We start from the raw sequence: 17,711 nt of genomic DNA on the forward strand, positions 1-17,711 counted from the left end.
GTGTATAATTTATTAGGTTTGATTCAAAGCGGGCGAAGCCGCGGGCGGTAAGCTAGTTTTAACTTAAGTATGGCAATATAATCTAATAAGTTTCCTTGTTTATCCGTTTCATGTTCTTGATTGCCTATGTAAATATCTTTATTTTTTACAGTGTATCGTAAAAGACTTCGCGGATCGCTGTGAAGGTATAGTGAAAGAAGCAATGAAATGGGCGCCGCAGTCGACCAGATCGCATCTTCAGGAATATTTGAATCAGGTAAATACTTTGATATTCTAACTCCTGCTTTGTTTTCATCTAAAAATATAATAAATGTTTTATCTCTTAAGAAAATGAAAATAAATGAGACTTGTAAAAGTAAGCGTTTACATTTGACCGCCATCTCATCATAGTCCTAATCAGTTATTAAAAAATTATTTCTGCGACCGTAAAAGAAATTTCAAATAATAGTAATCGACAACTCTCTCAACTCTTACCAATTCTTTCCTATATTTCTTCCCTTAAAAAATGAGTGCAAATTTAAGGCCTGAATCGGGTAGAATTCCCTTTTAATACCGAAAATTAACTCTAGTTATAACCGTTTTTCTTCTTAGATTCTTAATGTACATATCTAAAAATAGTTTGGAAAATCCAAAAGTGCACGCCTCATAATCTCATCCTTTACAATAAAATTGATTATTTATAAAGAGTACACTAAAAAATATATAAAAAAGAAATAAAATAAAACAGTTGGAAAAGTAAAGAAAGCGGTACCGTAATAATTGAGCTATTTTTCTTGTGGCCCCACCTAGATGTGAAACTGTGCAGGTTTAAGAGACTGACTACCAACTTATTTTTTTAAACCTTGGCTTATAGTATAAAGAATCGAGTTTATAATGGTAAATTTTGAGTACACTATAAATATAAAAAAAAAATAAAGAATATATATATAGATATACTAAAATTATGGAGAACAGTCGATATTTTTTTTTGTTTATTTAATAACAATTAAACCACATCGAACCAGACCCTGAAAAATGAAAGGGTTCTATTCCTGAGCATACTCAAGCGTAAGAGAAAAAAAAAGACTCGATTAGTAAAGTATTTCGGTCGCTATCGTGTTAACAAGAAAATCCTCCGCACATACAGACACACGGACGTCCAAGACAGAACTTTTTTAAACTGTTTTTTAACTAGTTTAAATAACAAAAATGACATCAAAAATATCATGAATGTTAAAAATAGTGTTTTTTCTTAATATGTGTGTGTATGTATTATCTTACAAGTGCAATGTATGATACATAAAGACATTTTAAGTTTGAAAAATCAGATGTTTTGCGCGAAGTGACAGTAGTACCCACCTCAACGCTTCGCTTATGAGGCGTGCAAAAATGTATATTAAAGTTTCGAATATGATAAAGGGTTGTTTTAATTTGTTTATTTTACAATCAGGTTTTTTGGAAAAATCTCATGAACTAAGGTCGATTTTTGGACTTTAAACCAAAACAAAGTCAATATAACATCAATTATTGTAGTGTTTTTACAGTGTGTTTATGAAATTGAAACACAGGGCATGGTTGTTTTAAATTTTGATTCCATATCCAAATATTTTTTTAAAATTTTTATACGTACTTTTACTACGGTAGATTCGCGCCGGTCCCCCGATCCCGCCTTGTAAATCACCTAGCAGGGTCGCTAGCCCCTATTAAGGCCTTGATCATTTTACATTATGATGTGTATTTAAATCCAGGTTCCAAACTCAACGCTCTGGCATCACTGCGGTCTAGCTCTCGCCATTGGAGCCTTATTAGGAGCCCCAGGTTTAAACAGAATGTCGACGCCATTGCCTCGAGCGGCGTTAGACAAACGGCCGCCGTGTGTGACGCAAGATTCGGCGGCGTTATTGGCGGTAGTGTCGCAGAGGAGTCGATATGTTGGAGAGGTGACGACATATTTATTTCATTAATATTAATAAACTGAATAAAATCAAAAAAATTATGTATGAATAATGTTGCAATCCGACGGCTTGTATCTAAGAAAAGATAGATTATATATAAAGATAGATAGATTTAATTTCTAAAAATACCGTATAGAATAAAAATACAGAACATGCTTTCTTATTGAACCGACTCACTTTATTAGAACTTAACACTGTATGTAATTAACAGTAAATAAATTTTATTATTATTAACATAAAGTTGCAAGTTTACTGCGTGCTGCGTTTTTACATGGCTATTTAACAAATTTGCTAAATGCAAACGAACAAACAAAAAAATATGAATTTATACCTGTTTTTAACAGATCGCAGGGTCAGTAACCGCCGAAGGCGGTGGCGAAGCAGCTCTATGGCGGGTCGGCAGCCGCTTACACACAGCGCTTAAAGAAGCTTGCGCCAGCGGCAGTGAGACAGCGCACCGTACAGCACTGTGGCGCTGTACAGCGCTGCTAGTGCACGCTAGAACATTCTCCATCAGCACCAACTACATGTCGGCTACAGCGCGCGCTCTGCTGCATAGCGTTGGTGAGTGGAATTTGAATTTAGAACATGTGTAGTTTGTTTGGAGTGTGCTAGTGGCAGTGAGACAGCGCTGTACAGCACTGTGGCGCTGTACAGCGCTGCTCGTGCACGCTAGAACATTCTCCATCAGCACTAATTACGTGTCGGCTACAGCACGCGCTCTGCTGCATAGCGTTGGTAAGTAATATTCAAATTTAGAACATTGCCTGACGATGTTCTCGACAATTGGCTGTTTGCGAAAAAGAGACAGGAGGATTGTGTTAGTTAGTAGGAGTAAAATAGCGGATCATATCTCTATTACATATCGATGCTGAGCATTACTAAAATTTATAATAATAACCGTAAATGCATTGAATTTGTTATTAATTATTTTATAAGTTATTAATGGTTTTATTTCAAGGTTCAAGGTTCAACATTAGTCCTATATTATTTTTTTATTTATAATAAATAAGTTATGAACTTAACTTTACGCAATATTCCAATCACAATAAAAATATTATATTTTTGTTCCCAGCCTGGTCACAAGTGGACATATTCACGGAGGACGCAGTGACGTCAGCAGTGGAATGCTGGCAATGGCTGACCACATCCCGACCAGATTTGGAACTAAGATTGTTACAAGAAGTGTTCGCAGCTTGGCAGACAACTGTGGACAGGAAGATGGGGTTGTTTGCTAAACAAGCGGATGAGATTAGCCCACTGGCTGCGTATGAAGGTACGTAATACATAACTTTGGTATGAAATATGTCCAGTTTATGGTCAGTAGGTAAGGATTTCTTTTATATCCACGAGAAATGTTCTAATGGCAAAATTATAGGTATTACCTGAAATTTTTGTATTTACCCTTTTTTAAGTAACCTCAATCTGCAAAAGGTAAATAACCGGGGTTTCGTTTTTTAGTTTTGATTTTTACAAAAAATGTTTTTATTGCCATTCTGTAACGTGAACAACGTATCTATAACGATAAAAAAACGTGTGTTAAAAATTCACACATTTTATTGAAAAGCCTTCAATAGTATTCATTTTCACATATCATCATAATCTTAACAACAATTTGCATTATTTAAACATATGTACTAGGTTTTATCCAATGATATTTTATGTATAGATACGTTATATACTCACAAGATATCCAAAAAAAATGCTTCCTATGCAGTGTCAGGCACACACAAATACAAGTTTCATTTTACTTAATTTATTACATTGACAGACTGTATAAGAGAGATGGCTCTAATAAAATGATATAAACAAAAAAGACAAAGATAGTTTGTCACTTCCGCGCAGGTGTAAGCAAAAGTCACAAGAATTCACCAATTAAATATAAATAAACAAATAGTTGCCATGGCAATTGGCATAGACTAACGACACAGAAGGTTCAATGTTATAGATGTTACGTTTCCTGCACACGTAAACAAATGTGACAATTTCATTTACTATTTAATTATTATTATGAAGTTGTATTAAAATGAAAAAAACTTTTTTGGAGATATAACTGTATTAAGCATTTATTACTAGCTGTGGTGTTCGTTTTCGGTCATCATCATTTCACCCGATAAACACCCACTGCTGAGCATAGTCCTCCTTATAGAACTCCATACGGACCGATCTTACGCTATTCGTTTCAAGGCAGTTCCCGGAACCCGTACAAGGTCATCACTCCAACTTGTAGGATATAATAATAGTGGTGCCTAGATGAAAAAAGTATGAAATAAAAGAAAGGATGAAGTATAAGCCTTTTTTTATCTAAAACACAAATAAAATGTATGTTCAATAGCTATTTATAGAAAAGCAAATAGCATTTTTCGTCAGTAGCGATAATCTTTTCTTTAATGTATACGTATATTCAACATCATTTTTGCAAACAAACATTTTTGCCATCACGATTTCATTGTATACATATAATAAATAGATATATTTGTTAATTACATGCACTGTGTGGATTTAAATATAAAAATAATCAAGTATTTACCCAAATCGAAATTAATAAATTATCCGTTTTATTTTCAATAATCGTATCTACATGATAATCTTTGAACACAGTGTGCGCTAGCTTTGTCACACTAGTGATTGAAGCAATGTTTTATCCCTTTCATTATTTCAATACAAGTGTCAAGCAAGTGTCATTCATTAATAATTGCAAATTGTTATTTTTGCTCTAAAATTATAATATTTTAATACATTTACCTGTGATATGATATTCCTCTATCTTTCTTTATTTTACTATCGTAATTTGTGCACTTTCTGAACACACAAGAAGGCATTATTGATAATTTTAACGTTAATATCAGCATGTACGTTCGCTGTCACAAGTCACAATCTGACTGATTCCACTGGTCCCAATTAGGACCAATTCACGGTTTACGTTTTGGTGCGTTGGTAACGTATCTACCTCTTGTTTCTATATATAATATCATTGGTTTTATCTTTAACATTGTTAATAGGTGCAAAACTAGAGCCCCGTCCGCCCTTCGTAGCGCCGCATGCTGTATGGGTTCGATATCTGTGCGAAGTTGCTGAAACAGCCAAATACAATAGCTTGGAGAAGGTTGAAATGTTGGCTAGTCTTCTACACAGGTACGTAGATATCGAAGTATCACTACATAGTATAAAACAAAGTCGCTTTCTCTGCCCCTATGTCCCTTTGTATGCTTAAATCTTTAAAACTACGCAACGGAATTTAATGCGGTTTTTTTTTAATAGACAGAGTGATTCAAGAGGAAGGTTTTAGTATATAATTTATTAGGTTTTAGACAAAGCGGGCGAAGCCGCGGGCGGTAAGCTAGTTTATAATACTATGTATTTGTATTGTGATATACGGTGTTGGTTTCTTACTATTAATGTGTCTAGATTACAATGTGTATTTAATTACTGTTATAAATCTTATAAAATATACGCTAGCCATCCATTTGTGAAAATATGCCCTTATAATTATTATCCTGATTGAAAATTGGTGTATTTTGAACTCCATTTATTATAAATGAAATATATTTTCAGGAGTTTACCCATAACTGTAGGTGATGTGAGAGATCATATAAACAGACACGTAGACGCTGTTGGAGTGCGTTTTAAGTAAGTATTTACGATTTAACTGATAACATACATAAATATTACAAAGTTTATTATTGTAATTTGGTTTATTTGCAAATAATGTGTCATAATTTTTCAGTATTTTGAAAACACTTATTGTAACCGAACACAATTGATTTAGAGCGTAATACCATTGACATTTTTTGGAATTTTTTCGCAGATATTTTTTTTAATAAGTAGTTTTTTTTTTCAAAAAATTTTGTTCCATTATCAATTAAATTTCCACAGATTGCTATCCTGCGGTCTATCCCTGCTCCAAGGGGATATACTACCCCGATCTTTAGCCAGGAACATACTCCGAGAACGAGTATACTCTGTTTGCTTAGACTACTTCTGCAGAGGCCTGCAGTGCCCGGCCAAAGGTGCGGGGGCTTTGAGAGAGGATATTATTTCCTTGATCAAGTTCTGGCAACTGATGCACTCGGATAAGAAGTACTTGAAGAGCAGCGATATTGGAGGTCAGTTTTGTTGTAAGCTAAAAGAAAAGGCGGCTAAAATATAGTTTTATAACTAAAGGAGTATGAATTATGAGGGTTATGGTAGTTAGTTTATCGGATGGAATGCCAGATCAGTCTATAGTACAACAGTGTTGTAATAACTCAGCCCCCGGAATCACAGACACAATGGAAAATCTGTTGTGTCGTGGTCAGATCGGGCCACTCGGGGCTCAATGGGTTAGAAAGATATTGTTTTTGTAGATAAAATACTAAATAGGCAATAAGATAATAATAATAATTTATTAAAATGCTTATATTTATCGATAATAAAAATGTTACAAACAGGGATATAGGAACAATTACATCCGTTAATCACTCTTTGTTCACATAATATAACAAGTTATGAAACTAAAATTCAGACAGTAAATAAGAAGGTCTTTCACTTATTACTAGAGCGCAGAGACCCAAAGTGAGTCTTGGCCTCCGACAATAAGAGCCTCCATTTGACTATCCTGCGCCATTTCTTGCCAGAAGGTCTTCTTACCTTTTAAAAATTTTTCAGCGGACTTTGAACTCATGCACGGTCCTAACAGTCAACAGAGTTTGTACACATCAAACTCGCCGACGGACAATAGATCGTCTGTGAATAGCAGCGATATTGGTAATAGACAGACTACTGGCTGGATTAATACGGTAAGTGTAGTTTATATAGATTTTATTATTATGTCTTGTTGTGTCCCATTATTTTTTCTGAAATTTGTAAGATAATACATAACATTTTTTGACGAGCGATACAATAGGCTTTTATCTTGACTGGATCGAAATAAGAATTTAATTTAAATTAATTTTTCATACAATGCTGCTCGACATTTTCATAGGCAATTGAGTTTAGTTGTTTATAGTGTTTTAATCGTCATTTACCATAAATTTGATGGTATAACCTAGTCAAAAAGGCACACGCCACTATGATATAAAAATGAATAAGTGCATAATATGTTATGTTTATTATTATTTAATACATATAAAAAACGGCTCGCTAATGTTTAAAATACTTCAATTACAGTTCACTTCATTATTTTCTTCATACTTGTATATTTCAGGTACCAATGTCAACAACAACATTAAGTAGTGGGGCAGGCAGTATCGCCGGCAAAAGGTCGAACAGAAGTGTGAAACCTCCAACGAAGACTCAAGATCCTTTCGTCAAAGATTATGTGAAAAAGAGAAACCTTATATTGGAATTGATGGTGAGATTTTTTTACTGATGCTGTTATTTTCTTGTTCTATGATGTTTTCGGTTATTATTTAAACCGTTAGAAATTTAAAATTTAATTGATTGGTTTTGGATATAAGCCATGTATTTATGACATGTTAAAACTCAATTTTTGAAATGTATGTTGATGGTTTGATTGTTTACATCAAAATTAATCTTGTTATCAAAATGCGACGGCATGTCATATTTGCCGCTTTACAGTGGAATTAAACATTGACTTTTACTCATGATTTTTTATTTAAATTCAGCCCTTACACAAAAATAAAACAAACATTTTCAGGCGGTAGAAATCGAGTTTTTAGTCACGTGGCACAATCCTCACGGAAGGCCAGAGCAAGCGGTACCGGGTGAAGACAATATAGCGACGTGGCGGTCGAAACCGAACACGGAACGCACGTGGAGAGATTATACCAAACTAGCTTGGGATATCAGCCCCACTTTGGCTGTGTTTTTACCTGAAAGGTACATAAGTGACATTTTGAAATTAGTTTTATTTGTCACAGTTTGCGCTGAAAAAAAAAAAACAATACATAACTTACTGTTGTCTATGATTTGTGTACCATAGATGAAAATTAGTTCGCCTTGAATTCTAATAAACTGAATTTTGATAATCAAATAAGTTATAACATATTTCGATACTGCCTTATAATAATTATGTGAAAAAATGGGAATCTTAGTACATACCAAAAAATAAAATCAACTTTTTTTCAAACGATTCTTTTGAGGCTATTAAAAAAAATATTGTTTCCAGACTTAAAAACGAAGGTATAGTAGCGGAGATCAAGCGGAAGGTGCAATCACATCCAACGGCCGTCTGTCACGTACCACAAGCACTCAAATACCTAGTCACTACAGAAACTCTACTTAACGATGCACATGAGGTAATTATTTATTAGATTATCAATAATTTTTTTAAAGATTTGTAGGTTAATGCTATTTGAAAAACCTTATACACAGCAATGAAAATGACGTAGTTAATAAATATTTAAAATTACAAGTACACAAGTGCCTATGAATGAAATAATATTATTCAATGTACTAAGACTTTGTTATCACCGGCAATAACAATGTTTTTGGATAGACCTTTCATTGGACACCTAAATCGTTAAGATATCTCCATAAACCAAAAATATATTTTCAAGTCGTAATTATTTCTATTCTGCGCGTGAGCGGTGACAACCGCCTGTCGTAGCGGTGACGCGGCGCCACTTACAAAAATAGTATCGTTGTAGGTACGGCTGATTGGCGGGGGCATGCTTCAGCAGTGCTAATTTTTATTATCATAATATTGTATGGGGGTGCCACAGGGATCTTACTTTGGTCCCTTGCTATTCATAATTTATATTAACGACGTTTGTGATTATATCGAGCATTCCGAATTTGAAATATTTTCCAACGATTAAGAAAGTTACAAAACTGTTGAATTTTCAAAAGATTTCACACACACGGGGCTTATTTATAAGAAAGTTGTAAACATTTTTTTTAACTTGTCATTAAAAAAAATTCTAGTGTTTGATTTAACGCGAGTATTTCTAAATAGAAATTAAAGATTTTTGAACGGATTATAATAAATAGTATAATCAATAATGAATAAATCACGTTTAAAATCCGTTAACCCATTGAGCCCCAAGCGGCCCGATCGGTCCAAGACACAATAGATTTTCTATTGTGTCTGTGGTTCCGGGGCCTGAGTTATTAAAAATCTTTAATTTCTAAATATTTTTTTTAATTTCCACAGCTAGTGCACATGGTAACATGGGCGCGTGTGAGTCCCGTAGAGGCACTATCGTACTTCAGCCGGCAGTACCCGCCGCACCCGCTGTCCGCGCAGGCGGCCGTCAGCACGCTCACGTCGTACCCGTCCTCCGCCGTGCTGCTCTACATACCGCAGCTGGTGCAGGCGCTGCGACATGACACGGTGAGAAAAAATGATAAAAAAAAGAAAAAAATTATCCATCCTATCCTATTCTACCGCATAGAATGGAGAAACAGAAACATACAGAAAAATAGGGCTAAAGAAATATAATAAAAAATATTACGTTATTTTGTTGTTTAACGTAATCAACATATCCAAAACTTAAAATTCAAATCCTTTATTTGTAAGAAAAATTTAAAGTATAAGTTTAAATTCTATCGAGCTTATAAATTTATAAAGAATAGATAAAATTCGATCACGAGGCGGGACTCGAACCCGCATCCTTTCGCTCCTTTAATTCGCATCCTTCGCATCCTTTAATTTATATTTATAAAGCATTTGAATGCCATAAAACAAAAAATATCAATTTCTATCGAGCTTACTACACCACATGCGGCCACCCTGTATATAATTTTTTAACATTTGCTAATTTTATTTTCGTTATTAGGGATAATAATACTAAAATGTCTCTTCCAGATGGGTTATGTATCGGAGCTTATAAAGTCGCTAGCGAAGAAGTCGCAAGTGGTCGCGCACCAGCTTATTTGGAACATGCATACAAACATGTATACTGACGAAGAAATGCATAATAAAGATAGTAAGTTAAACTGAAATAATTTACAATTTATATGACATAAAAGGAATTTTCAAAGTCCATTATATTTTTTTGTAAAAGATATTTTTTAAGTTTAAACTTTTCTTTCTTTGTCCGTGCTTCTTATTCGTAAATTAATATTTAGGAGTCATCAAATCTCTTCGATATTCGTGGATAAGATGGCTAATGTCGAATCAGAGCAATTTGTTCTTAAACTGATTTTCTGTGCTTTCTATTTTTTGGACCTATATCTTAACTATACTTGTATTTTATTCTAGCTGCACTATTCGACATATTAGAAGGTCTAACCAAAAACATAGTGGATGGGCTCTCTGGGCCTGCCAAAGCGTTTTATGAACGAGAATTCGACTTCTTTAGCCAAATAACAAACATAAGTGGTATTATACGACCGTATCCGAAAGGTGCTGAAAGGAAGAGCGCTTGTTTGGAAGCGCTTAAGAATATAAAGGTAAGATGTAATGTAATTTTCTCATTTAAAAGGTAGATCCTGCTCGAAGGACCAAATGCATAAATAAAGTATAATTCCTTACTAAAATTTACTAAACATTTTTTTATAGTGAACAGATATAATTTTTTTGTGGCAAAAGCTTTATGCTTTTAAAAATTGTGCCTGTTAAAATGAAAAACTAAATAAATAATGGGTCTTAGAAATAACACATTTTATAACGATTACTTTCAGGTACAACCCGGATGCTATCTTCCTTCAAATCCAGACTCGATGGTCATTGACATTGATTATAAGAGCGGTAAGTTGTCTTGATTTTATGCATAAACTACTGTATTTGTTTATTAATTTACGGCATTCAAATGCTTTATAAACGAGACATATTTCTTTTAATAAAAAATGTTTCAAACCACTATTTTTTTTAAGGTACGCCCATGCAAAGTGCGGCGAAAGCGCCGTATTTAGCAAGATTCCGAGTACGAAAGTATGGGATAGCGGAAATGGAGTCTACAGCCATGGCCATTGCTTCGGGAGAAGAACCGCCTGTTGTGAGTTGATTACCTTTATATTAAGTATATGTAAAGGTCTATAAATCTTCTTTGTAACTGTAAACAGATAGATTTTCGCCTGGAATCAATAATAGGAAGACTAATCAACCGAAATCGCGTACTAAAACTAGTACATAAAATTGAAATCCCAAAATTTTCCCGTAAGGAAAATAAGGAAGAGTACATAGAAGTCAGATAAGCATAACATGATATTAAACCTATAAAGAATTTACTTTTATTACATTACTAGCTTACCGCCCGCGGCTTCGCCCGCTTTGTCTAAAACCTATATGTCGCTTTTAAGCGATAAGGTCACCTTTTGTACTTCGCATCCATACAAATATATATTAATACTGTACATTGTAATATTAAATGGTGTGGTACAATAAATGATTAAATAAATAAATAAACCTAATAAATTATATACTAAAACCTTCCTCTTGAATCACTCTTTCTATTAAAATAAAACCGCATAAAAATTTGTTGCTTATTTTTAAAGATTTAAGCATACAAAGGGACAAAGAGACAGAGAAAGCGACTTTGTTCTATACTATGTAGTGATTGTGATATCATAGTGAACCTACCCATAGGACTATTTACATAATATTATAAAGACCCATTTCTGAACGGATAGTTACTTTAAGAATTTATCTATTAAATATCTTTATTTAACAGGAGGAAGGCAAAGACAGATTCACATCAATAGCGCAAGAGGTGTGGCAAGCGGCCATATTTAAAGTGGGCGATGACGTAAGACAGGACATGCTTGCACTGCAAGTTATTTCTCTATTCAAGAATATATTCCAACAAGTCGGCTTGGATTTGTATCTATTTCCGTATAAAGTTGTTGCTACAGCTCCAGGGGTAAGGTTTTTCTTTTGTTCATGAAAAAATGCTCTGTATAATAAATAGTCGCTCATAAAAATAAATATTAAATTTATTACATAAGATTATTAAATATTCGCTCTTAAAAAGCAATATAAAAATATTTTACTCCGACATTATTCGTAAAGTTATTTTCAAACTTCACTATTCAGGGGAGTTACTATCATGTCTTAAAACAGTATTATTTTAGTGTTGAAAAGTGATGGCCTATAAAGCTTTTTCACTTCTCCATACTGCACCCCTAGACAAGTGGCTTTCTATTAGCGTAACGTTTGATAGAATAGATTATGAATGTATGAGATTGACATAAGCTGTCGATACATTTATCTACAGGGGCCTTAGACAAAGTAACAATTACAAAACGATAACGAAGTTAGAAATCGCAAAAATGTATGGGATTGACATTAGATAGACCACGTGATCTAACGCGGCGTATGTCAATCCCATACATTTTTGCGATTTCTAACTTCGTTATCGTTTTGTAATTGTTACTTTGTCTACGGCCCCTGCTTATGTCAATCTCATACATTCATAATCTATTCTATCAAAGGTTACGCTAAACGAAAGCCACTTGTCCCCCCTGGAATCAATACTGCTATAAGACATCATAGGAATTTGAGATAATTTTCCTTAAACATTACTTATTAAACTGTGTTTTCAACTGTTTTTATGTTATAGTGTGGTGTAATAGAATGTGTGCCGAACGCGAGGTCCAGGGATCAGTTGGGCAGACAAACGGACATCGGCATGTACGAGTATTTCATTAAAACGTATGGAGATGAAACCACTAGAGAATTTCAGGTATGTACTATTTATAAGAGCAAGTTAAGGAAAGGATTGTTTTATTGCATACTAGCGGTCCGCCCCGGCTTCGCCCGTGGTACATTTTTACGTTTTCTCTCCATAAGAACCATCCTCGTACTTCAAGAAATGTAATAAAAAAAGAATTAACGAAATCGGTTCAGTTGTTCTCGAGTTATGCGCTTACCAACACATTTTGCGATTCATTTTTATTTTATTGCATATTATGACAGAAAGTAAACGAAAATATTAGTTTATCGAATAACTAGCATTCACACGCGGCTTCGAGTGCCTAGACAAAAGAAATTCCTATGGGAATGAGATGTTTCATTGATAAATAGTAGCCTATGTCAATTTTTATCTCCTAAATATCAAGGCAAAAAAATCATAGCAAAAAATCATGGCTTCGTTGCAAGTTGCAACGTGAATGAAAGACATACAAACAAACACACATTCGTAAACATTTATTTTTTGTAAGGATTTTTCTATATATTATACTAGATCACCGCACGCGGCTTCGCCCGCTTTGTTTAAAACCTAATAAATTATATACTAAAACCTTCCTCTTGAATCACTCTATCTATTAAAAAAACCGCATCAAAATTCGTTGCGTAGTTTTAAAGATTTAAGCATACAAAGGGACATATGGACAGAGAAAGCAACTTTGTTTTATACTATGTAGTGATTCAGAATGTTTATAAAATGTCTCTTTATGCAGGCTGCTAGACGGTGTTTCGTGACATCGATGGCCGCGTACAGTGTTGTAGGATTCTTGCTTCAAATAAAAGACAGACACAACGGCAATATCATGCTGGATACAGATGGACATATTATACATATTGGTAAGTGAGAAGTGATTTTAGTTCAAAAAAAAAAACTTAAATATTACGTATAACGTATATAGTTGGCTAGAGTCAGCTTGAAACTTGTTAAAAATAATATCAAGTCTAATGATTGCATTCGTAACTGCGTTTTTCGTAATTATTTTAATCTTTGATCTTAATTATTTATTCGCAGATGCATGTCAAAACTATTAAAAATGACTCAATACGATAAAAAAAGTTTTTTAATAATGTTTTTTAAAATCTATATAACCTATCTTCATGTTCGTGATCAAGTGTTTGATTTTACGCGAGCTTTATACATTTACGCAAGCTGTTATATCATTTATGTATCCTTTACATAATTTATTTATTTCTTTTTTATTTCAAGACAATTTTCACACACGGCACGATTTGATCCCATACTAAGCTTTCGATTGTGTTATGGAAACCAGATGGCTGATAAACATGCATATATAATTTTAAATAAATACTTATATATAGATAACTAGGTTTCCACCCGCGCCATCGCCCGCGCAGTCAAAGAAAAACCCGCATAGTTCCCGTTCCCGTGGGATTTCCGGAATAAAACCTATCCTTATGACCTTTCTCGGGTATCAAAATATCTCTACATCAAATTTCATGCAAATTGGTTCAGTAGTTAAGGCGTGATTGAGTAACAGACAGACAGACAGACTTGCGCATTTATAATATTAGTATAGATTAAATTCTAATTTATTTCCAGACTTCGGATTCATGTTCGAATCGTCGCCCGGCGGAAACCTCGGCTTCGAGCCGGATATAAAGCTAACAGACGAAATGGTGATGGTGATGGGCGGCAAGATGGAGGCGCCGCCCTTCCGCTGGTTCTGCGAGCTGTGTGTGCAGGCCTTCCTGGCCGTCAGGTAATGGGCCTTCGACACGGATTTAACTATACTAATATTATAAAGCTGAAGAGTTTGTTTGTTTGAACGCGCAAATCTCAGGAACTACTGGTCCGTTTTGAATCCTATATATCATTACGCTAAGACCAACAGGAGCGGAGCCACGCGGGTGAAACCGCGAAGCGCAACTAGTTTTGAATATATGGACTTTAGATTGTGACTGTGTGAATGAATGAATGAATGAATGATGTGTGGTATTATGATATAAAGTACTGAATATGATATTTCTCGCAAATTCGTAGTTTTTGCGTAAGAGCAAACAAGGTACATCTACTGTCAATTTTTCAGATTGTGGAAGCAGGTAAAAGGAGTAAATAGGTCGATTGTTGTTCTTGAATTTAAATTACCTAAAATGCAATAGCGTTTGTCAGCTTTGTTAATAATATGTAGAATTCCTCTACAGTCCTTATTCTATAATCATTACTTTTTGTTTTTTACAAAAATTTAAAACTATAACTCAAACGGTCTTTTTTATCATAATCAATCATTTTAAAAAGTATATGTCTAAGTATGTGCATAATCAATCATTTCCAGACCCTACCAAGAAGCGATAATATCAATGGTGTCCCTCATGCTAGACACGGGGTTGCCATGTTTCCGCGGTCAAACGATACGTCAATTGCGATCCCGTTTCGCGCCAAATTCAACGGAGAAAGAAGCGGCCGCTTTCATGCTCTCAGTTATACGAAATTCCTTCTTAAACTTCAGAACGAGAACTTACGACATGATACAATATTACCAGAATCAAATACCGTACTGATTTGGGAGTGTTTTTTTTTTAATATAAGTTATTTTTGTGGGGACTTGTGTTCTTCCTAACTATAAAGGAAAGGCGGTGTGGAAATGGTGTATATTGTAATATATTTTGCCAAATTGAAGTTATTTAATGGTTTGAGAAAGTTTGAAAGTTAAGAGCACTTAATTCGTCCTTATTAGAAGAATTATTATTGTAGGTGATGTCTTTGGTGTTGTATGTTGTATCCAAAAAATTATTCGAATCGAACGATTTATTTACTGATGATTTTCAATAAATATGTTTGTAAATGCTTTTTGAAGTAGTGATGCATGTTTGCAAATAGCTGAATAACTCTTCTATGTACATATCTATTTTTATTTATGTTGCTTAATATGATGACTTCTACTGTTTAAAATGAATCAAGCAAAATAAGAATGCAAATAATGCATTATATGCAATCCTCTTTCCTTTAACTTAAACTAATATAAAATGAAATTCTATGATAAATCCTCTCAAAACATTAAAAGGAACCTATCTATTTTTCGCGAAATTAAAATTGAAATAAGAAATACTAATTATTATAAAACACAAAACAGACAAAAAGTACAAACGAAATAATAATATAATATAATAAACTGCTATCTTTGAAGCGATCGATATTCCAAGTGTCTCTCTTATAAAATTTAAGTACGAAAAAATATAATATAAATATAAAATTAAATGATATATTATTCTATTAAAACCTATGTTCATGCCGTTTCAGTGTTGAATTTTCTATGTTAGCAGCCTCCATTACAAGTAGTAATTATTGATATAGAGAAAAGATATGCACGTTATACATATTTACTTAATAGGAACATATTTTAATTAAAAAATAAAATTTGCTTCGTCAGTCTAAAACTTTTCGTCCTGATATTTATAATTGATCAATTTAAATGTATCGTTTTTAATTTATAAGAACAAAAGTTCATTTATTATTACATTCCAGAGCAACTGCAGATTTAATATAAACTTTTGAAATGACATGAATTTTAAATATTTTTCAATAATAAAAAAATAATAAAAACCTATTATTCGAGAAGAACAATTCTTATGAATGTTTTAAATGCATGCCAATAAACTATTGATTAGAGTAGAGTTACTAAAAAACTTTAAACTTAATTTTTGAGTGATTTTTAAAAGATTCGTTACGTGTTCTTTGCCAAATGGATATTTCATGAAAATTAAAAAAAAACATACATATTTAGTTAGTTATTCTTACAATAAAGAATATACCTATGCGTTTTAAAAAATCTTGAAAAATAATAAGGCATACAATTTTGGATTCCAATTCTTGGAATTTTATAAATTTAAGTGATTATAATTTTAAGGAATTGCACTACTTTAGTTACCAAGTTGTATCTTATTGCCCCAAAACTATTATTTTTAATTTTTTACTTTTAAATGTCTTGGAACGTCCACCTCGCCTTGAAAATTATGAACTGCCTGTATAATTTTGTGATTGAAATGAAACAAATATCGGATAAAACTTATATAAGAATATCTTTTTCCATAATCATTTAATTTTGTATCGATGTCGCCTATTTATTTCCATAGCACTTATATTAAAAAATGGGATTATAAGAGTGGATAATTTACCTTCTTTCAATTTTTATTATTAAGCTATTGCATAGCTTCTATCGCGGGCCTTGAGCGCGGGGACCGAATCGAGAAATTCCGTAACGAAAAAACCTCACGCTCCCCACTCCGACGGGTGTGGCTTGAAGGCATAGCATGCAATAGCTTTACCGCGGCAGTCCCCGAGTGCCACACATCGTTTATATATTTTAACTATCGATGTATTGCCAAGAGAGAAACATGAAATACCAATCATACCTTTATTATGTGTTGCGTTATGGAAAAATATTATTTATTCAACTTAAACTTTAGTCATTAATGTAAAGTACTTAGTATTTTTGATTTATCTAAGTAATTAATTTGTATTCAATACAATGTGCTGTATTTATATATTTATTTTAATTTATATAGTTTTTTCCAAAATAGACACGAAGTACTATAATAGAAAACAAGACTACAATAAGCCGGATTGCCTTTGATTATTTATCTGTCTGCAGTGAGATTTATTCAATGCGTTGAAAATTTAAGCCAACTCTGGACTTATAATTCCAGAACACAGAAAAAAATACAATAGTAAGATATGACGCAAGTGTACGACAAAGTGTCACACACACAAGCTTATAATTGGTTCGTTTTGACGCAGTAATTTCTAGTCAGTATCTAATCAAAGGTATCTATAATAAATAAAAAAATAAATAAATAAAAATAAATACAATATGTTGAGTCAGAGGCGCATATTATACGTACTTGTATTATTAAGGTTATAGATATATTTGTATTAAAGTGATTATTTCGATGCTATGAATGTAGATAAATTTGTTACATATAGTTCCAATTGTTGATCATGTCGATATTCTATTAAATTATAAGATGATTTCAATAAATGTATTTCAATTATTATTGCTATAACGTTTACATTGTCGTTTTAGAATTATCAATGGCAACACTGTTACACTTTTTTCTATTTATCATTTTTTGAAGCTGTTACTACCTATTACTACTAATTTTAATTTTTAATATTGAATTGTTGATGGCAAATCTACTCAGTGCCGGTGTAAGGGCCACTAACACCCCGGGCGAAAATATTGAGG

At 33.2% G+C, this 17,711-nt stretch overlaps 1 protein-coding gene and 1 long non-coding RNA gene across 2 annotated transcripts in view; one reads left to right on the forward strand and one right to left on the reverse strand.

The window, feature by feature from the left end:
- LOC123700020 (phosphatidylinositol 4-kinase alpha) overlaps window positions 1-16,759 on the forward strand; it is a 34,220-nt gene extending 17,461 nt beyond the window's left edge. Inside the window, exons 18-38 of the mRNA XM_045647111.1 lie at window positions 152-256; window positions 1,728-1,919; window positions 2,279-2,498; window positions 3,010-3,210; window positions 4,937-5,069; window positions 5,490-5,564; window positions 5,811-6,040; window positions 6,582-6,712; window positions 7,120-7,266; window positions 7,573-7,754; window positions 8,044-8,173; window positions 9,031-9,210; window positions 9,685-9,805; window positions 10,081-10,271; window positions 10,503-10,569; window positions 10,695-10,816; window positions 11,492-11,680; window positions 12,380-12,502; window positions 13,221-13,344; window positions 14,069-14,228; window positions 14,802-16,759. Of these exons, the coding sequence (XP_045503067.1) occupies window positions 152-256; window positions 1,728-1,919; window positions 2,279-2,498; window positions 3,010-3,210; window positions 4,937-5,069; window positions 5,490-5,564; window positions 5,811-6,040; window positions 6,582-6,712; window positions 7,120-7,266; window positions 7,573-7,754; window positions 8,044-8,173; window positions 9,031-9,210; window positions 9,685-9,805; window positions 10,081-10,271; window positions 10,503-10,569; window positions 10,695-10,816; window positions 11,492-11,680; window positions 12,380-12,502; window positions 13,221-13,344; window positions 14,069-14,228; window positions 14,802-15,027 (3,249 nt within the window). The 3' untranslated portion in view covers window positions 15,028-16,759. The remainder of the gene's footprint in view (window positions 1-151; window positions 257-1,727; window positions 1,920-2,278; window positions 2,499-3,009; window positions 3,211-4,936; window positions 5,070-5,489; window positions 5,565-5,810; window positions 6,041-6,581; window positions 6,713-7,119; window positions 7,267-7,572; window positions 7,755-8,043; window positions 8,174-9,030; window positions 9,211-9,684; window positions 9,806-10,080; window positions 10,272-10,502; window positions 10,570-10,694; window positions 10,817-11,491; window positions 11,681-12,379; window positions 12,503-13,220; window positions 13,345-14,068; window positions 14,229-14,801) is intronic.
- LOC123700021 lies at window positions 3,987-4,730 on the reverse strand. The gene is made up of 2 exons (XR_006752590.1): window positions 4,680-4,730; window positions 3,987-4,183 (listed from the first exon to the last, which is right to left on the reverse strand). It is a non-coding gene; the product is annotated as an uncharacterized LOC123700021 (long non-coding RNA).
- Window positions 16,760-17,711: the final 952 nt, after the last annotated feature.

The sequence above is a fragment of the Colias croceus genome, chromosome 19 (assembly GCF_905220415.1).
Source record: "Colias croceus chromosome 19, ilColCroc2.1".
Classification (NCBI taxonomy): Eukaryota; Metazoa; Arthropoda; class Insecta; order Lepidoptera; family Pieridae; genus Colias; species Colias croceus.